Consider the following 22,691-nt stretch of genomic DNA (forward strand, 5'->3'; position numbering starts at 1 on the left):
AGAATTTAATTGGCAAATCTGACAGTGACATTTGGCTAATCATACTGTCATATTTGGCTGACATTTTTTCAATTTGAAATGAAATGCATCTAAAATTGAAAGGAAGAGACAATGATTTATTTTGACAATATAATTTTAAATTTAGACATATGGCACAGTCACAGGCCCTTGTGGCCCACAATCCCATGCTGCCCAATTGACCTGCAACATCGTTACATTTTGAACGGTGGGAGGAAACCGGGGCACCTCTGTGGTCATGGGGAGAAAGTACAAACCCCTTACAGTACTGGATTCAAACTCTGGTCACTAGTGCTGTGACAGTGTGGTGCTAATTGCTAACAAGTCATTGATGGTGTGGGAAAGAACAAAGTAAAACAAAGGCTAAGTCACTGCATGCTTCTAATATAGGGTTATGATTTATTCCTGGCCGCTGCAGAATATGATATTCTTATGCACGTTGTAGGGAATCTGAAATGTGCCGACATTTTCAAATTATTCTATTCCTTATAGTTTTGTATTTACTTATTACAGAACATTCAAGTCAATAATTTTCATTTGTAAGTTATTTTGCATTAGCACCACATGAGTTATTTTTGTAGCTTTGACTCCATTAACTTGTGATTTAATATATACGTTAATGAGTAATAGTGGAAGGGCTTGAAAGTTTTTTTCCCTCACATTGTCTTTGCAGTAGTTGCTTAAAGTGTAGCCCCGAGTCTTCGAATGTTCCAGCTTCCAGTCTTTGGTCATCGATAACGCTTTCCTTTGGAGTGCCTGAATGTTTTGGGGAGACCGCAGTGCATCTTTCACTGTGTTTATAGTTCTCCAACAGGAGGTGTGCTTTTCCTTGGTGTATACTCCAGGTCAGCATTTAAAAAAAAATCTTTATTAATTTTTATTGGATCTGGCCATCCTTAACAGTCTTTTGGAAGGAGCTTGTCACCTGCCTTTTGGAACTGCTGTCATTCTTCTGGTGAAACTATTTCTAGAAAACTTCAGGATTTAGCAACATTGAAGGACCAGCAATACTCTTCCAAGTTGGAATGGAGGGAAACGAAGGGAAAAATCTGCAGATGTGGGATTCCTAAGTAATGACTGCACACTGTCTGCAATGAGCATTCAAATCTATTTCAAGATGCTTCCCATAAACCCCTAATGAAGAGTGATATTCCGTCAAAGGCATCCACTCCTCTTAACACTCCCCCTCCTTCTACAAATAGGTGTTTGGGTCCCTGAGCAGCATGAGGTAGTCAGATCATCTTTCCATTTATCACACAAGATTAGTTTGGGAGAACCACCAGAACAAATTTGACTTATTTGGTGATTACCTTGGACAGAATCCTGTAATCCATATTAAACAGTGAGTAACTGCCACTATTTTAAAAAAGATGTACAGCACGATGACAGGCCCACGAGTCCTTGCCCCATAAGTACACCAATTAGCATTTAGGAAATTGAATGTTTCGTGGTCCTGCTTTCTGCAGTTTTGACAGGAAATTGATGTTCAGGAGGCTTTTTTGTGCAAAAGTTTGACACATTGGGTTGAACCTCATTAACCAGTGGAAAAACAGAATGACAAGTGGACATAAATTTTTATTCTTGTCTGTCCTTTGCTTCATTTTTATTTGTCCAGGTGTTTTGCCCTATCACTGTACCTTCTGACAAAGCAAGGACACCAATGGCAGGCATGTGTAAATTGACTATGTGGATAATCAGGATTTGCACCATTTTTTCAGGCCTGGGATGAAAGCCTTGGCACAGTTATGCAAAGGTGGCCTTTGCCCTTGTCAAGGAACTCCAACATGCTCAAGCAGCCATTTACTTTCCAAACTGAACTACCTGCTCTGTGGAAAATCTTGCGTTATATTGATATGCTTTGGGAGGAATATGCATGCCTCATGTAGCACCTTGTGAAAGTACCTCATTTCCAGGGTGCTTCAGCTCCAACAGACTTCATGTGAGCACAAATTATATTCTGTACACCATATTGATTTTGAATGGGACTCATTACCATGAAGGGTTAACATTAGAAAATGTTCTTGTTGAATATTTGCAGGGAATTGATAGAATGATCCAAGCCCTTAGTCTCTCCCCACTACTAAATAGCAATTATGGACTGACTTAACAGCAGTACATGTGTCACTCCAGAGGAAAACCTGTACTTATTTACATCAATATTTTCCTTCACTTAATTGTAATTTTCGATGCTGTTGCGTCAGTATGTCATGGAGAACACAGAGCCAAAGTAGACTTAATCCAAATGAAGCATTTTACATGAAACAATCAGAATGCAGTGGTATCAATTATCACTACATAGCCCTCACCCACTGATCGTTTGTTTACAAAAAAAATAGGGATTAAATCAAGTGATGCCTTGAGCCTGTAGCACCTTTAAGTAAGATCATAGCTGACCTGAGCTTGGCTTAATTTCTCTTTCCTGCCTGTTCCTGTAACCCCTGGTCCTCCACATTCCAAAAGTATTGTGCATTTTTTCCTGCCTTCATACTTTTTTCTCCATCCCTCTAGGCCAGCAATCCATTTTTTTCTTAATTACTTGCTGTACCTGCATGTCAAATTTTGTTGCCTCATGGATGATGACATCCAGATCACTCTGTAACAAATAATTCTGTTGTTTTTCTGTTATTCCTGCCAACATGACAAGGATTACATTTTCTCACATTATACACCATCTGCCATATTTCGCCAACTTTCTTAACCAATCTAAGTTCTTTGACAAGGTACCCCATAATTGTCTAATACATTAGTCCAGAGGGAAGAATCAGGGGACAAATAACAGAATGGATTGCTGACAGGTTTCAAAAGAGAAAGCAAAAAGTAGGATTAAAGAGTTGCTGTTCATTATATTTTAAAACAAAATGGATAAATGTATTCAGTAAGGATCAAAATTGGAACCAGTTCATAAGTTACATTAGTAGTTTAATCCTTTGAAATGAAGAATGCAATATAGAAGTATTCCCGGCACCAAATTAAGGGGGAAAGATAGCAAAATATTTGGAATAATCACAAAAGTAGGTATTAATAAACTGCAAAAAGGCAAATAGTTGGCTTTGGCATCTTTAAACAAGTAGTAGTACATTTGCATATCTCATTATAGTATAGAAGCAGACCATCTGTATATGCCAGGTCACAGGATCCCATTCCCTCATTAAATGTTCCCTGTAACCTATTCTTCCCAAGTTCCGATAAATTCTCCCACCCACCTGTACCAGGCACAAATTTAGTTATCAATAGATCTATCAGCCTGGAAATGGAGCACACAGAGTAAACTTGTTTGTCACAGGAAATTTATGCAAACTCCTTGTGAGTTCATGATTGAACACAGACTTTAGAATTTGTGAGGCAACAGTTCTATAGGGGGTACACCACAGAGAAGAATGGGGAGGTTCCTTTTTATTTGGAAGTTTTCAGTCTCGGCAGGAGAGAGGAACAAAGGGGTCTTGGAGTACAAGTACTGCAAACTTGGTGTAATCTGAAACAAAAGAACAGAATGCTGGAAAAATTTAGCAGGCCAAATAGCTTCTGTGAAGGCACAAGATGAACCTCTGCAACAGCACTGATTTTAATGAGCTTTTTAATAATGCAGCGGAATGCAGAGTATTGTTGGAAGCATGTGGGTATGATTAAAACAGAAGCTGAATTATCACAAAAAAATTCAAGATCATGAAGAATACCTTATTTTTATAGCCCACATTAACGGTGTATTTGAGGTCGAGTGTTTGTCAAAAACTTACTTGGATCATCTATCACTTCCACCTATTTGACCCCTGTCTCACCCTCTTCTGCTCTTAGCCCTGATGCAGGATCTCCACCTGAAATGTCAACAATGCTTTTTCTCTCACAAATGCTACTTAACCTGCCAAATTCCTCTCACAGTTGTTATATACCATTGATTCCCTACAGATGGCGCCAAATTCAAAGTCTGTGCTCTGGAGCCTGCTTAAACAATTTTGGCAACCTTTGTCCAGGACCAAACCAGATGCCCTCTTGTAACCCACTGACCACAGAATTTGCGACATTAAAGATTATTTGGGAAGTGCTACGGCAGTGAGAATATGAGATGTCCAAACCAGAAAGACTTACATTGCATTAATGTCATCTAATACACTTCATGAACCTTACATAGATTCTGCTGCTATTAGGAGAATTTAAGGAATGTCAGACATTGCTCAAGTCAGCTTTGTGTTGTCTCTTGGGAGTAGTTAACCATGTGACTAAAAGTAATGTAAAAAGACTAATTTTCTTCATATTAAAATTAACATTTGTCTTTCAAAGTTTGAAAATTGTTAACATGAATCTTGGATAACAAAGAGCATGAAGTATTGTGAGCATGGACTTCAGTGGATCATTCTGTACACATTTCGTCAGAAAAAAGTTATGAATGTTGACATACATCTTCATTTCCAGAGGACATTCAAAAATTTTTGTGTTATCTTTTTTCTGTGACATCAGAAATTTTAGCTGGAGTGACCATGTGTCAAATTATGACAGCTTGTTGATTGAGTTTAATACTAATGTTGTAAATGAACACCTCCAATAATATTTTACAAAAACACACTTGGCCAATCATACAGTAAAAAAATGTTGTATTCATGAAGCATCTTTAATATTAAATAAAATTCTCAAAGGGACTTCTGAACCAGAACAAAAAAATATGTACTTAGATGGATAACCTGAAGATTGTAGTGTTGAATTTTAAGATGGGTGTGCCTTTGAGGGATCTAGCCTGAATTTGAGTTTTGAGCCTTTGACATTTTAAGGCAGAGTTACCAGTGGCAAAAACACAATGTACACAAGTGAAAAATACCCCCAAATGTCAAATTTTAATGTATAAACCTCCACAAATTTACTCAAAAATCTATATTGAATTGGGCTCAAAAAGAAATGTAGATCCTCAGATAAACAAGAAAGTCTGCAGACATAAAAGTGATGGAGAAATTCGGTAAGTTATGAAGTGATCCTTGTGTAGCAAAAATATGTAACCAACATTTTGGACCTGAGCCCCTCATCAAGGCGTGAGTAAAAAGCAGACAGATGCCTGAATGAATTGATGGGGGCTTCAGAGCACAGTGACATGCAGAGCACAGGCCCACAGGTAAGATGTCATAGGTAGATATTGGTGGGAGGGCAGAAGAGAAAAAATCTGAAAAATGATGGGGAAGGGGATAGCTCTGTGAATGGAGAGGGACGGGGATTGGGAGCTAGAGGAAAGGAGAGAGAGAGAGAGAGAGAGGGTAGGTGGGTCCACTGGAAACTGAAACAGTATATGTTAATACTATCTGGTTGGAGAGGGCCCAGACAGAATATTAGGTGTTGTTCTTCCAATATCCCGGCGGCCTTTGTTTGGTAATGCATGAGGCCATGGATAGGCATGCCAGGAGTGGGATGCAGAATTAATGATTGCCTACTGGGAGGGAGGTCCCAGCTATTGCAGTGGACAGAGTGAAGGTTCTCAATGAAACTATCTCCCAGTCTGCATCCATTCTCTCCATTGTAGAAAAGGCCACAACAGGAGCATTGGATGCAGTGGATGAACCCTAATATTCTGTCTGGGCATTTCTGAATTTCCATGGCATTCACTGAGTTGATATTTTAACAGTCAGAAATATTCACAAGAGCAGTAACTGAATCCTGTCCAAAACTGATCCTTCCTAATCTCAAACAATTGACAAAGTAGGCAGACAGCATACCCAATTATTTCTAAAAGACCGAGTTCAGTAAAATATCTGGCCACTGCATTCTTCATTGCAAACCACAATACTCAATGTTACTTACTGTGGCGTAAATATTTGCCACAACCTGACACCATTATGTATTGGAATGACTCTTGACAAGTCACTGACCTTTTGCATTCCTCTGAAAAGTTATGCCAATATCAACACACTGATTTATGACATGTGCAGATCTTCAGGCACAATTTGAATTTAGGGTGCACTGAACTTCCACTTTTGCACTTGTGTATCTTAGCCCTAATATGATACCCTATCTCAGTTATTGAACTGCCATATAAAACTCTTTGATGTAGCTCATCCACTGGAACCTCTTCATAACTCTGAATCAATGGTGGCCATTGTTTGACATAATTAGTTCTCTGTCTGTCAGTTGATATGCAGGTATTGAGTCAGATGTTCTCATCAACCTATTCCTTGGAATCTTTCTGACCATCCTAACCTACTCTGATTCATTGCATGGGTCCAAGGAACCCTTCTTTGGAAGGTCTGACCACACTCATGGGGTTGTATTATAGACTGCTCAACAGTGACCAAGAATTGGAGGAGCAAATCTGTGGAGAGATAGCAGACGGCTGCAGGAAACATGAGGAGGTTTTAACTTTCCACATATTGACTGGGAGTCCCATACTGTAAAAGGTTTGGAAGGCATGGAGTTTGTCAAATGTGTTCAGGAAACTTTTCTAAATCAGTATATTAGAGGTACCAACGAAAGAGAGTGCAATAACAGATTAGGACTTTATTCCCTGGAGGGTAGAAGAATGAGGGGAGATTTGATGGAAGTATTTAATTTTATGAGGGGGATAGACAGAGTAAATGTAGATAGGCTTTTCCCACTGAGGGTAGGTGAGATACAAGCCAGAGGACATGGATTAAGATTGGAAGGGGAAATGTTTAGGGGGAACATCTTCACACAGAGAATGTTGCAAGTGTGGAATGAGCTTTCAGCTGAAGTGTTGAATGCAGGCTCAATTTTAAAAGAAATTTGGACAGGTATATGAATGGGAGAGGTATGGAGGGCTGCAGGTCAGTGGGACTAGGCAAAAAAAAAAGGTTCAGCACAGACTCGAAGGACCAAAGAGGCCTGTTTCTGTGCTGTAAAGATCTATGGAACATTATCTTTGCCATTTATTTTCAGCAGTGATGATTAATGAAATAAAGCATGGGTAGAAAACACTATCCAAAACTCAGTACTCATTCTGAGCCACCTCTCAGCAAAGCCAATGATGTGATGAAGTTTGCTTTCACTAACATGGGTAGAAAACACTATCCAAAACTCAGTACTCATTCTGAGCCACCTCTCAGCAAAGCCAATGATGTGATGAAGTTTGCTTTCACTAACATGGGTAGAAAACACTATCCAAAACTCAGTACTCATTCTGAGCCACCTCTCAGCAAAGCCAATGATGTGATGAAGTTTGCTTTCACTAACATGGGTAGAAAACACTATCCAAAACTCAGTACTCATTCTGAGCCACCTCTCAGCAAAGCCAGTGATGTGATGAAGTTTGCTTTCACTAACATAGACCAACAAGGTTTTAGTTGAGAGAAGAAAAGTATGTATTAAAATTGAGATCTTAAACTTGGTATGCAGCTTGGTGTCCCTTCTGACCTTTCCCCTCCTGAGGTTTGGGCTAACTATAGCAACACTTTATCATCATTGTCTTTGCAAAATCCCCTTATCTACTGGAAAAATAAGTGAACCAGTGTTGGTGCCCTCTCTTCTTCCAATGTTCTCAGCATTGAAGCCCTAATTACACTTCATTGGCTCTATTAGGCAGATCGTTGTTTACATTCCTAATACCAGACTCTCAAAATGGACATTCTTTTCCAAGCTCTGTCGTGGGAAGAGATTACCAGGTGGAGAGTGGATAAGATTGAAGGATGTTCACAGAGCCACAACAAGAAAATGCAACAACCCCACTAACTTCGAGAAATCCTTGATCCAGGAACTGAGCCCAATGCAAATAGTAGGATTGGTAGATGCTGAATTAGTGAATTTTCCAGTTGCTTGAGACTGCGTGTTGCGTGAAAGTAGAACCATGGCAAAGTGTGTAAATTTTAAACTTTTGTCTTATTTACCCAGTTATTTTTCCACAATTTGCTTGAGGTTGCTGGTTGCTTGAATTCCAGATAACATGCTGCCAATCACAATTGTTCAGAACAGTAATTACAACAGCCGTATAAATGTTATGGACATGAGACTGGCTATTCTGGGCAAGATGACTTCCCCAAAGCTTTTCCATTATTCACAAGTAAGGAGTATGATGCAATACTCAACACATGCCCAGATGAATATACTTGTCATGACATTCAAGAGACATGATGCCTCGCAACACAGCAAATTGTAGTCCTATCTACCACCATAAACATTCACACCCTCCACCATCATGCACACACTAAGTATGAGACCACAGACAGATCAGAGTGGGAGTAAGACAGGGAATTAAAGTAACAAGCAAATGGAGCATCAAGGTCAATCTGCTGCAACATCTGGGGGCTAAATGGTCTTTAGAAATAAAGTGACAGTTCACTTGCACATTTCCCCATTTGGTGATTTGAACTGGGTGGTCTCAGGGCAGTGTCCTCTGGAAGAGATGCCAAATGCATATTGGATGACCGCATTGCAGGACTTGTGAATATTGTCCACAAGATTTATTTTGAATTCTTCATCCCATTCCTATTCCATCCTGTGTCTTTGGTCTCCTAAACTGTCCCACCTACATCCAATGTAAGTTCGCCTTCTATCGATGCAAGTTAAAGAATTTGGGTTCAAGATTAAAGTTAAGCATTTTGGATCAGTAGCCTTTTCTGATTGAGCTAGAACTAACCAGTTCTGATATAAAATTATCCATCTGTAACATTAAGCTAGTTCATTTTCCACAGATTTTTATACATTTGAATATATTCAGCATTCTCATTTGCTTCAGACTTCCAAGAACTGTGTTTATCTCATTATAACCCTTGGGAAGCGGTACTAAATTTGACAATTTCAGATCATGTTTTGTATCATGCATTTCTAAAATGTTTGTTTTGGATGAGTATTTTCAACATTGTTTAAAATGGTTTTAATCTGCATTTGATTCAGACACCTGCCTGCTTTTTGCTCATTTCCTGATGAGGGGCTCAGGCCCAAAACATTGGTTATGTATCTTTGCTCCATAAGTAATACTGCATGACCTGCTGAATTAAAATTAAACAAATAAGATAATTATTTCAGCCTGAAACGCTGGTTACCCATTATTGCTGTAGATGCTGTATGATCCTTAATACTCGAGAAATATTCTGTTAAATATTAAATATGAAAGCTAGTTTGTACACAGCAAGATCCCACAAACAACAACAAGTCTGTCTTTTGAAATGTTGATTGATGATCAAAATTGGTCAAGGTACTATAGATAAATTCACTACTTTCAGAGAATATTAACCATTTAAAAATTATCTCCCTCGCATTTTAGGCATGCCTCGGCCTCATTTATACTGTGTACGTTGACAGTCTCAATGTGAATTTGGAAAATGTGATTACCAATCTTTTCACGTGTTTGGTGCCCATTGCTGGAGGGTCTCAGGTAAGTAAAATACCCTATTTTCAAGTGAAATTACAATATAAATAAATTGCTGTTCACTTGATGTGGCAATCTATTTGGAGAATTGATGGGTGAGCCTGAAGCTTCTGAATTGGTGGGGGGGGGGTGGTGGGGAGAAGGGGTGGGGAGTAACATTAATAATCAGGGATAACATCACAACTTCAGAAAAGGGGGAATGTGGAGGGATTGTCCACTGAGTCAGTGTGATGGAAGTCAGAAAAGGGAGTAGTCTATGAAACTGCCTGCCCCCCCCCCCCCCCCCCCCCACAAATAGTTCTTGGGACACTGAGGAATAGATAAGTAGCCAGACTTCGGAATGGTGCAGAAATAAAAGGGTTGTTGTTCTGTGAGACTTCAACTTCCAAAATATTGACTGGCTCTTCCTTGCAGCAACAGGGGTAGATTGATCAGAATTTGTCAGGTGTGTCCAAAAGGATTTTTGGCACAGTATGTGGAGAAGCTGCAGAGAGGAGAGGCCATACTAAATCTAGTACTGGGTGATAAACCAGGTCAGACAGTAGACCTCTCGGTTGGGGAGCATTTTTGTGAAATTAACCACAACTCCCTGACCTTTAGCATAGCTATGGACAAGGACAAGAGCAGACAAAATAGTACAGTGTTTAATTGGGGAAGGAATAATAGGATTAGTCAGGATCTAGGGAGAGTAAATTATGAACAAATATTCTTGGGGGTAAAGCACAGGAGTAATGTGAAGAATTTGTGCGGGATTCTGGGATAGTTTTGTCCCACTGAGGCAGGGAAAAAAATGGGATAAAAATAAAGTGAACTGTAGTTGACAAAACAGGTGAAGCAGCTACTTAACATGAAGAAGTGTAGGAAGCAAAAGACCAAAAGGGTTTGTGAGAATTGTATGGTAGACAGGAAGGAACTCAACCCTGTGGACTCCAGCTATTTTTAAGCTTTTAGGCATGCCTCGGCCTCATTTATATCGTATATGTTGACAGTCTCAGTGTAAATTTGGAAAATGTGATTACCAATCTTTCCATGTGTTTGGTGCCCATTGCTGGAGGGTCTTTCATAATGTATACTGTGGACTGGGCCTGTTGATCTGTTCAACCACTGATACCATGTCATATTTTGCCAGTCACTCTCCTGTTCATATCCTACAGTCCTAAATATTTAAACAATAATTTTGAATGTTCTTGCTTTTACCTCCAGTACGTTTTTTTATTGTGAAACTTGGCAAAGCAGCTGTTTTTACCCCAATCTTTGCAAAGATACACTTTACTGTATGAACACCAGAAGGAAACAGCTGGTGGTTGGGTATAAATCAAGTCCTGGAAAACGTTCTTGGAGGATATAATGAGCGTAGTGAATGGATTAATGTGGTTTACTTGGATTTCCAGAAGGTGTATGATAAGGGGCTGTTTAAAAGACAATAAGATAAGAATGCATAGAGTTGAGGGTGATGTATTAGCATGGATAGAGAATTGGTTAACCAAGAGAAAGCAGAGAGTTCGGATACATTGGGATTTTTCTGGTTGGAAACCAGTGGTGGGTGGGATGTCACAGGGGTTGGTGCTGGGCCAGCAAATGTTTACAATGTACATTAATGATCTGGAAGAGGGGACAGAGTGTAGTGTATCTAAATTTGCTGATGCTACGAAATTGAGTGAAAAGCTAGTTGTACAGAGGATTAGGAGAGTCTGCAGAGAGATATAGATAGATTAAGTGAGTAGACAAGGGTCTGGCAGATGGAGTACTATGTTAGTGAGAAGTCATCCACTTCAGAAGGAAATCAGATTATTATGTCAGTGGCAAGCAAAGGCCGCATGCTGCTGTGCAGAATGACCGGAGTGCTTATGCATGAATCGCAAAAGGTTGATTTCCAGGTGCAGCAGGCTATCAAGAAGGCAAATGAAATGTTGGCATTCATTGCTATAGGGATTGAATTTAGGATCAGGGAGGTTATGCTGCAACTGTACAGGGTACTGGTGAGGCCACAACTTGAGTACTGCTTGCAGTTCTGGTCTCCTAACTTGAGGAAAAGTATACTAGCTTTAGAGGTGGTTCACCAGGTTGATTCCAGAGATGAGGGGGATTGCCTAAGAGGAGAGATTGAGTTTTCTGGAACTGTACTCGCTGGAATTCAGAAAAATGAGAGAGGATCTTATAGAAATATTTAAAATTATGAAAGACGTACCTAAGATAGAGGCAGGTAAATTGGTAAGTGAGACTAGAACTAGGGGACAGCCTCAGATTCAGGGTTGTAGAATTAGGACAGAGATAAGGAGGAACTGCTTTTCCCAGAGAGTGGTGAATCTGCGGAATTCTGTGACTATTGAAGCAGTGAATGCTACGTCAATAAGTATATTTAAGACAAGGTAGGATAGACTTTTAGATAGAAGGGGAATTAAGGGATTTTGGGAAAAGCCAGGTAGGTGGAGATAAGCCTATCATCAGATCAACCATAATCTTAAGGCCTTTTTATAGAGTGAAAAAATGTGACTAAAGGAGGACAATCTCTGCCCTTGCGTCACCAGAACTTACCATCATAAATGCTCCATGAGCGGCTCCAAGGCGCCGACTCCAATCCCTCTTCAAACTAGTGTCATTGGTGGAGTGGAGCGCTCCACCACACATCATAAATGTATAGCTTCTGAAAGTGACTGGCTCGGGGCGGGCTGATGACATCACGATGATGGGGTCAGCCTGCGACCCAAGACTTAACAAAGCTGTTTAGTGAATCTGTGCTAAACAGTTCGTGTCAGACAGAACCCTGGGTAATTCCTGCCGACATTTGTACAATGAGCCTCCCCAAGGCTGCCTGTGCTAGTTCTCACCCCTCGACCCCCCCACCCTGTGTGTAAGGGGGAGTTCGCCTCCTCTCGGAGATGCATGGCTGGACTCCATTTTTCCACTGACTTTGTGCTGCGATCCTGGTCTCTAATAATCCCCTTCCCCCTATACTCTCCCTCCCCCACCAATCAACCCCGTCCCCAAGAGAGGGAGCTCTGCAGTTGGGGTACGACGAGAGGGTTCGCTAGTTGTCCTCTCCCGCAGTCCTGGTTTCCAATAAGAATGATCAATGGCTGACTTCGTTAACCATAACCCCACACACAGCTGGAACAGCTCTGTGTTTCCCAGAACAGTTCCAGCTGCATGGGGAATTATGGGTAACGAAGAGGGCCACTGCTCGCTGTGTATTTATGCTGTCATGTTGTGGAGTGACGCCATGGCAACAGTTTCCCTGCCTTCAGTGACCGAGGCGCTGCTCTGCATAAAAGCGATGCTAGAGCAACCTTTTAGGACTGCTCTTTAAAAAGGTAAGTTCAGATTTTTCTGCATGGATGGAGCCAGGCTCGAAGCAGAGGCCCTCCATAAAAACATCTTTATTGAATGGCAGAACAGGCTAGATGGGACAGATTCTATCTTGAGACTTAGTGATGATGTATGATATTCTGTTTCATGACATTCTAGCACAATGTTACAAAGTAACACTTGTAATTCCTTTGCTCATGAATTTGTTGGGAAATTTGTTTTATTCACTGATAGGTAAACTGAACTGTTAAAAGTTAATTATTATTTCTTTAGACCTCCATTGGAGTTAACAGTAGTTGTCCATTTCCAGATTTTCCAATGTTATTTGCTCCTTTGCTGTTTTAACTTAAAGAACAATGCTTTGTGGATTTGTATTGATAAGATTTTATGGAGTGTTTAGAATTTTTTTGGATGGCCAGCAAAAGTATAGGTTGAGAAATGTAACTTGGGGATTCAAACAAATAGGAACTCTGATTCAATTCCACACCCGGCTCAGAAAGGGTTTCTTAATAAAATGGGACACTGTGGTTGGATTCAGCATGACATCCTGCATCAGAGCATTGTGATTGATACCCACATATATAGAGTCACCAAATTATCAAATAATCTGGAATTATTTTAGATTTGTTTGTTCTCGGCTGCTTATTGATTAATCATTTTGTTTTGCTATATTCTGTGGAGGAAGGTCAGATAATTATCTTTAAATGGTAAAATATTTGAAATGATCTAAACAAAATAGCCCGTATAATTGCTGAAGAACTTGTAAAACTATGTGCCCACCTTGTGAAATAATCTTTGCTTCTTGTTCAACTCTTTTGCTTCTTTTTCTCTTGATTGTAAGGGGTGCTGGGCAATGCCAATGGCAAATCTTTGTCTGCCGTACAGACTGAAAACAATTTTGTGTCATATTACTTTTCTATCTTATTACATGACAATAATATCTGATCTGATTTTCTTTACAGTATATTTAGGAATGGTCCGTAAAAGAAAAAGTGGCATTTTCTGACTTTTAAACAGACTTTTAGGAATAAACTGTTTAATTTCATTTCATGGTTTGATATTATTATCAAATAAGAAATCAAAACTAACCATAGAAAATGCTGGAAACATGTGGCAAACCACACATCTGTGATAATTGAAAAAGAGTTCACATATCTGGTTGAAACTTAACTGACTGTTTCCAAATTTTCTGTTTCATTTCAGATGCCCAGCAACTGCATTTTTTAAAAAAAAAACTGTATTAGTAGGAATTGGGTCTTTCTCAGGGATTCTAGCTATTGTGCACTTCATTATACTTGATTGCACATGGCTGTGCTTGCATCCAAATATTAAAAATGGTATCTGTTGAGTGAAGAAACTATGTTTTTGTGACAAAGTCTTCAATTCAGAAACATGATTGTAGAAATTGGAACGAAGAAAACTATGAGGGACACAAAGGATATTAATTTAAATATAAAATAATGGGAGTAAAAATTAGTCTTTTTTTCCTTCAGATTCAGAACATTGAAAAATATTCAAGATCCTTTTTTAACCATAAATTGTAATAGTTGAAATGAAAATCAAACTTAATGCTTCAGTGGCATTCAGTTAAGTGTGCTTATTATGCGCAGTGTATGAAATATCCTAAACGTAACCAAATTTCAATGCTTGAAACATAAATTTTTCTGAGAACCTAGAAATTGCAAGCTAAAGTTAGTTAAAGTCCATCTAGATCATCTAAACTGTTGTGGTTGTTGTATGATGCAATAATAATAGTTCTTAGTTATGGGTATGAGAGTAATTTTGCAACAGACCTAAACAAGGAAAGAAAATGCAGCATTAGACAATAGACAATAGGAGCTGGAGTAGGCCATTTGGCCCGTCGGGCCAGCACCGCCATTTTAGATCATGGCTGATCATTACCATCAGTACCCCTTTCCAGCCTTATCCCCATAACCCTTAACTCCATTACCCACAAGAGTCTTATCTAACTCTCTTTTGAACATAGTCAGCGAATCCGCCTCTACCACCCTCTGTGGCAGAGCATTCCACAGATTCACACTTCTCTGGGTAAAAAAATGCTTTCTCATCTCCGTCCTAAAGGGCCTACCCTGTATTCTTAAACTATGCCCTCTAGTCCTTGTCCTGGTTTCTAAAGGGCCTACCCTGTATTCTTAAACTATGCCCTCTAGTCCTTGTCCTGGTTTCTAAAGGGCCTACCCTGTATTCTTAAACTATGCCCTCTAGTCCTCGTCTATGCAATAATGTTATAACAAAACATTATTGCATAGGCAACATATTTGTTACTTACAGATCGTATCTCAAGTATACTTAAATGTTGAACCGTTAAATATTGTTTTCTGAAAAACAATCCATTTGATGGAGATTTAAGGAATTAATACCAACTTCATCAATCCATTTCCCTAGACTGCTTATTCCATTGCTTCATCATTCACTTATGAAATAATGGCCCAACATTTACTTTTGCTGCCAACCTCTTGAATAAAATTTGGACATCCCTTAAACAGTTCACTCAGTTGGAAATTGACTTCATCAGTTGAGGCCTTGTGTAATTACAGGGACTTTCTTCCAAAGTATAAATTCCATCACATCCTGGAAAAAAAATGGCTAAATGATGGCCACTGATTTCACATACTTAGGAATATTTCTAATACATGTAATAGACTTTTTAAATACATGTTGATACATTTTTAATTAATTCACAAAATATTCAAATTTAATATTAAACTTTTTACGGAATGAAAAACTGAGAAACATTTCAAATAATTTAAATAACTTCAGAATTGAACAAAATCTGAATGAACTAATACTTACCTAAGTCATTGGACCTTTTCCCTCCATTGGAATGAATGGAGGAGTGGAAACTGTACAGCTCCAACCAGGAGCAATTTGTTTGAGTGAATTCTCCACTGTGCATGTAACACTTTTACAACAGATGGGTAGGTTTTAATGATTCTTCAAATTATGTTTTGCTTTATTAATAAAGTTTATTAATGTACAAAATTTATTGACAAAATGATGCTGTTTCAGATGTATACCAAAGCAGCACGAAATTGCTCTATTTAAGATCATTTCTGATCTGATCTAGAATTACAAAATGTCCAAGATTTGAAAAAAAAACACACACAAATAGGTAACTGCAAGTTTGGCATTTCCACCTTTTCATGAAACCTGAGGTTGCAGGGATTGTCCACATTGGATACCATTTAGTGTTTACCTGTGAAATCCAGGCTAATAGTGCTTCATTTTCATTTGAATTTCAAGTTGACTCCTTGTCCTCTGGTATTACTGTCCAGAACATGGTGAAAAAGCTTGCTCTGATGTACATTATCAAGTCCTTTGAGAATCAGAACAATTTATATTAACCCAATGATTAGTTTTCACTTTCCCAGTGGGAGCTTGCCCAATTCACTGACTGAACCATCATGCTCGAATTTCTATCATAAACTTCATTTTATACTGCCACTGCTAGAACTGTAGACAATGTTCGAACAATAATGATTTATTTAGATGGCATTATCTCTCTCTGTTTAATGTTTAATGTTTAACTATTATACTTTCAATGATCTGAATTGTTTTGTACATTGACAAGGATCATTGTCACTCAACTTTAATTTATTCTTGATTGGGATTTCGATCATCTTTCCACTTAAGAATGAGCTAGAGATAGTTTTTTTTAAAGTCATTGATAAAGAAGTGTTAAGCTTTATCATTGTGGGGTCTTTTGGTTTTGAATAGGCATTGAATGGACATTGCCTCAGCTCGCCTTTGGTTTCCTTGAATTCTGTTAGGACATTGTATTGATTTTATATTTTATCCTTTTCCTGTAGAAACTCTTTTCATTGGGAGCTGGGGATAGACAACTGATTCAAACTCCTTTGTATGATGGTCTTCCTGTGACGAGTACAAGTGTAGCCCTCCTCTTTCAACAACTGGGTAATTTTCTTAATGATTCTCCACATATGTTTTGTGACTTTTTTTTCCAAGTATGATGACGTTTGTTATGTACATCGTTACAACTGGACGTTCTTTACAAATTGTTTGGAATTCCTGTAACCTTCCTCTTGTAGTTCTTCTTTCCCTCTCTCCTTACCCCTTCTAGCCTCTGGTGTTCTCTGGTTGTAGAGGAGGAAGGATGTTCTCCATGGTGGAGAAATCAGAACTTGGGATCACAAAGGATATAGGGAATGACAATTAAGACTGAGGTGAGAAGAAATTTCTTCACCCAAAGAGTGGTGAACCTGTGGAATTCTCTGCCACAGAGAGCAGTTGAGGCCATATTGATTCAACAAATAGTTATTATTGGCTAAAGTGAATTGTGAAAAATGAAGACAAAGCAGGAATGGGAACTGAAGTTAGGTGGTGGAACAGGCTCAAAGGGTGTAATTCGTATATTTTTATGTTTCGATGAAACCAATGTTTTTTTAACTGAACAACCAGTTGCAACAACAAGGTGTGAAGTAGTTCTTTGTTTTAGCTTCCCCATTTTGAGGAAAACACTTTAACATTGGAATTTTATAGACATGGGAGTACAGTTGAAATATATGCTACTTGTAAATGTTATTTTCATTCATAGTTCAGAATTTGTGGTTAGGTATAAGTGGCCTGAAGCCATTTCTGGCCTGGCAAGAAAGATTGAACTTATTTAGTGTAGATCTGCTGAGGATAATCTCTTGGGGACAAAGCTGTCTCTGTAGAACCTTCTATTATGTTAACATGGTGTGAGAGTTGGCTATAGATGGTTGGCCAGGATACTGTACAGAACAAGCTATCCTCTCAAGGAAACTACTGAAAATCTTGGATAATAACTGATATTAGCTTGCTTGAAAACTGTCAAAAGATTGAATATTTCTAATGCTTCAAAACCTTAAAATGGAATACAGCAATTAAACAATAACATTTGTCAAAGCTAAACACTTAAATACTTTAATATTTGAAAAAAAAACTGTTAGAAGATTTAAATAAAAACAATTCAAATAATGGTTAGTTTTTAATGGTATTTTAATTACTTTTTTTATGTTTTAATATATTTTATATTTTTATTTATTTAAATCTATGCACAGTTTTTAAGAATAGATTTTAAGATAAATATAGTTTAAAAGCCTTTGATCTGGGTGTTGGCTGTCCAAAGTTGTCAAAATGCTCATGGTGTAGGCTCTCAGCAGGATGCCACCTGAGTCTTGCTCATGCTTTAGAGCTACTCTGCCTCACCAGATGCTTGTTTGTTTTCCTTGCCTGGAGAAACTGCATCTGGAGTGGAAAGAGGAGCATTGTGAAGTGTGAGTCCATGGAGTGGTCTGGCTTCAATCCCATCCAGGCTATTTTATATATTCTGGGGTTATTGGAATATTCAAATATACTACAGTATATTAATTAACAGTGAAATTTAAAACAAGATGTGCTTATCCAATGTTCGGAGGGAGGTAAAGCTGTGCTCTTTCAATATATTTTGACTATTTATGCGATCTTTATGTCTTGTGTATCGTATGATTTTGTGTGTCCACCATGGTCTGGAAAGATGCTGTTTCATGGGGTTGTATATGGGGTTGCATGAGTTTTTCAAGCTTTGTTGGGACCAAGGTAAACTGCCTCAGGATCTTCGTGATGCCACCATCATCACCCTGTACAAAAACAAAGGCGAGAAATCAGACTGCTCAAACTACAGGGGAATCACGTTGCTCTCCATTGCAGGCAAAATCTTCGCTAGGATTCTACTAAATAGAATAATACCTAGTGTCGCTGAGAATATTCTCCCAGAATCACAGTGCGGCTTTCGAGCTAACAGAGGAACCACTGACATGGTCTTTGCCCTCAGACAGCTCCAAGAAAAGTGTAGAGAACAAAACAAAGGACTCTACATCACCTTTGTTGACCTCACCAAAGCCTTCGACACCGTGAGCAGGAAAGGGCTTTGGCAAATACTAGAGCGCATCGGATGTCCCCCAAAGTTCCTCAACATGATTATCCAACTGCACGAAAACCAACAAGGTCGGGTCAGATACAGCAATGAGCTCTCTGAACCCTTCTCCATTAACAATGGCGTGAAGCAAGGCTGTGTTCTCGCACCAACCCTCTTTTCAATCTTCTTCAGCATGATGCTGAACCAAGCCATGAAAGACCCCAACAATGAAGACGCTGTTTACATCCGGTACCGCACGGATGGCAGTCTCTTCAATCTGAGGCGCCTGCAAGCTCACACCAAGACACAAGAGAAACTTGTCCGTGAACTACTCTTTGCAGATGATGCCGCTTTAGTTGCCCATTCAGAGCCAGCTCTTCAGCGCTTGACGTCCTGCTTTGCGGAAACTGCCAAAATGTTTGGCCTGGAAGTCAGCCTGAAGAAAACTGAGGTCCTCCATCAGCCAGCTCCCCACCATGACTACCAGCCCCCCCACATCTCCATCGGGCACACAAAACTCAAAACGGTCAACCAGTTTACCTATCTCGGCTGCACCATTTCATCAGATGCAAGGATCGACAATGAGATAGACAACAGACTCGCCAAGGCAAATAGCGCCTTTGGAAGACTACACAAAAGAGTCTGGAAAAACAACCAACTGAAAAACCTCACAAAGATAAGCGTATACAGAGCCGTTGTCATACCCACACTCCTGTTCGGCTCCGAATCATGGGTCCTCTACCGGCACCACCTACGGCTCCTAGAACGCTTCCACCAGCGTTGTCTCCGCTCCATCCTCAACATCCATTGGAGCGCTCACACCCCTAACGTCGAGGTACTCGAGATGGCAGAGGTCGACAGCATCGAGTCCACGCTGCTGAAGATCCAGCTGCGCTGGATGGGTCACGTCTCCAGAATGGAGGACCATCGCCTTCCCAAGATCGTATTATATGGCGAGCTCTCCACTGGCCACCGTGACAGAGGTGCACCAAAGAAAAGGTACAAGGACTGCCTAAAGAAATCTCTTGGTGCCTGCCACATTGACCACCGCCAGTGGGCTGATAACGCCTCAAACCGTGCATCTTGGCGCCTCACAGTTTGGCGGGCAGCAGCCTCCTTTGAAGAAGACCGCAGAGCCCACCTCACTGACAAAAGGCAAAGGAGGAAAAACCCAACACCCAACCCCAACCAACCAATTTTCCCTTGCAACCGCTGCAATCGTGTCTGCCTGTCCCGCATCGGACTGGTCAGCCACAAACGAGCCTGCAGCTGACGTGGACTTTTTACCCCCTCCATAAATCTTCGTCCGCGAAGCCAAGCCAAAGAGAAAGAAAGAGAGATATGTACAATCTGATGATAATAAATTTGAACTTAAAGAGATGAGATGTAACTTGCCATAAATTACAGCCTGCACAAGCAATCGACATATGAAAGAGAATGATTTATAACACTATGGGGAAAGATCAGGGAAATAGATTTCTCTCCTTGGAGCCTGGGGGTGTTAAATTGCCATAACAATTCTCTACTCTTCAATCTTGTACTTCAGTGCAGATAGGAGTAGAAAGCAGGTTCTGGGGAGATGCTTGGTTGGTAAGATAAAGGAGTATAATTGGGAGAGGTTAATGGATTTGTGAAGAGAAAGCTCATTGGGTGGGTTTAATATTGTGCAGGTTGGAGGAAAAGTATGGGAGAGTTAAGGAGGGTCAGGGAATAGAGGGAATGAGGTGGGAGAAAGAAAGGAAGGAATTCAGGGGAGAGGGTTTCTGCTGGGAAGATGATGGGGGAGAAGAAATGATTTGAGCTGGGTGTGGTTATTCTAATTAGAAAGGAATAAAGATTGAGGAGTTCAGTGGGACAGGTGCGTGAAGATCATGAGCAAGTGTGTGCATATAAAGATGAATGGAAATTCACCTGGGAAGATCAGTGTGTCTTCATTGTTTACAAGGCTTATTTTGCATCTGATATAGAATAGTTTTCATTTTAAAAAAAATCATTTTCATCATAAATGGCCACCCATTTATTTTGACGCTATAAACCACTGTTCTAAACATCCCAGCTGGGGAAAACTACTGTTTCTACCTTAAGTCCCATGGCAATTTTGTGTGTTATATTGAGATAATTCCTATTCTCCCGAAACTCAGGAATTCAGGCCTACTCGCAAAGCCTTGTATGATAATCTGGTGAATATTTGTTGCATTTGCTTTGTTTCAAGAATATACTTTTTTGTATCAAGATCACATGGAATAGATGTGTTTTTGCAAGAGTTTTGTCTGTTATGTTGCAGCTACTTTTGTGCTCATGCATTAAGATCAATACTATTTGCTTACATAGATCCTAGCAATTTAAGAGATTCTTGTTGAAGGATGCACAGGTTCTTCTGAACAGCAACTCCTTTTTATATTGCAGTGAAATAATTTATATTTTCCATATTATATTCCATCTTCCACATCCTATCCCATGGACTTAAGCCTTACAACATGAGACAGCACAGTGGCATTGCATCTTATAATGTCATCCTGCAGTTTCAGTGATCCAGGTTTGATTATGACTTTGGGTGCTGTCTCAACCTTCAAAAAAAATTCCAACAGATTTGTCAGATGTTATGTTCTTTTCGTAACCTCATTGACTCTACTTAATTCTGCTGCCATTCTATAAGTGCCCTTTACCATTTCCTTCATAGCAAGTTCAAATATTTTCCCTATTACTTGTGCCGAGCTAATTGATGTATGGTTAATTTTTTCCCTCTCTTCCTCTTTTCTTAAATACTATTCACTGTTTCTACATCCATCTCCTAAAAGATGATGGGATGAAGATCATTGTCTGAGAGAGTCACCCTTCAGGCCCATTGATTTTTCCAGTTCCAGTTTTTCGCTAGTGATGAATTATTTGTGCTTCTTATTTGCTTAAGGCATTTAGCCTTACATGAGTTCTGGAAGGTTTTCAGAAATGTCTCAATCATTAGGCTTACTGTTTTATTTGGGAACATTGCAAGTCTTTTCCTTTGAACTAATACTATCTACAGCATTTCTTTATTGCCACGGACAAATTTTCCTGTTTAATCTGCGCCTTATAGAGATGTATTATTTGTAAATGGTGTATTAATTCTTTAAAATTAACAATGCATGTTCATTGTCGTGTCTTTTCATTTAATATCCTAATTGATTGAAGACAGCTCACACCTTGTTTTCATAGTTTGCTTCATTCTTATTTAAGACCATTGGTTTTAGATTGAACAAAATAATTGTACACTTTCATATAAAATCCTGTCATATTACGATCACTGTTCCCTAAAGGTTGGTTATTCACTGGATCATTCATTAACCCCCAACTTTCTCCATCACTCTTTTACTCACAGCTCTCACCATCTCTCCATCAACTCTAGTTCTTGTAAGCATTTTAACAATGAAAATTAAAAATTACAGTATTGGTGTGAATTATTGACTCTGTTTCTACATGGTAAAACATTTTGATAGTTATTACATTTACAGTTTAGTAAATAAGTGACACATTCGTAACAAGAGAAAGTCATTGTTGAAACAAGAGCTGGTGTGGCAAATAATGTTCAGGTTGTGTAACTTTCAAACCATGATCACCTCCAGTGAGAGTTTCAAGCCACCTAATTTATTATTGGTTATGACTACTTCAAATAAGAGAGCTATTAAGAAGCATTCAAGTTTATAATCAGCGGGCAAAGCTGGAGGTGCATCTTTGCTAGCTGTAAGGTTTTCTAATTGTTATAGGTGAGGGTTAGTGTAACGGTTAGTGCAACGTGGTTACAGCGCCACCTACCCGCGTTCGAATCCGTCATTGCCTATAAGGAGTTTGTATGTTCTCCCCAGATTTTCATGGGTTTCCTCCTGGTGCTCTGGTTTCCTCCAACCTTCAAAAAAAACCTGCGACTGTAGGACATTTTGGTGTATTTGAGCAGCATGGGCTTGTGGGCTGAAAGGGCCTGTTGTCATTGCTGTATATCTAAAAACATATGTCTATAAACCCTTACCACTGAACAGGGTATCATCATTTAGAACTGGGATCTTACATTTCCCCGTACATCAAAGGCAATGCAAGTTTTTTTTGCCACTTGCTTTGTCCCATAATTTATTCCTTTGTGAAGTATCCTGGATTCTAATCAACAGAGATCACTTCAAGCTTTCGCTTTGCTCATTTTTCTATTTT

General features: G+C 39.3%; 1 protein-coding gene across 9 annotated transcripts in view; it reads left to right on the forward strand.

Annotated features, from left to right (window-relative positions):
* The window catches only part of sbf2 (SET binding factor 2), a 446,331-nt gene that overhangs the window by 177,699 nt on the left and 245,941 nt on the right, over positions 1–22,691 (forward strand). For 8 of the 9 annotated variants that reach the window (XR_011345382.1, XR_011345383.1, XR_011345385.1 and 5 more), the window contains 2 exons: positions 9,206–9,316; positions 16,447–16,552. Coding sequence is in view for 4 of the 9 variants with exons in the window: in XM_069900054.1 (XP_069756155.1) it covers positions 9,206–9,316; positions 16,447–16,552 (217 nt within the window). In the remaining 5 variants the exon portion in view is untranslated. Of the gene's footprint in view, positions 1–9,205; positions 9,317–12,533; positions 12,622–16,446; positions 16,553–22,691 lie in introns of those variants that run through there. The other variant, XM_069900055.1, reaches the window with a different exon arrangement.

Source organism: Narcine bancroftii, chromosome 1 (assembly GCF_036971445.1).
Source record: "Narcine bancroftii isolate sNarBan1 chromosome 1, sNarBan1.hap1, whole genome shotgun sequence".
Lineage (NCBI taxonomy): Eukaryota > Metazoa > Chordata > Chondrichthyes > Torpediniformes > Narcinidae > Narcine > Narcine bancroftii.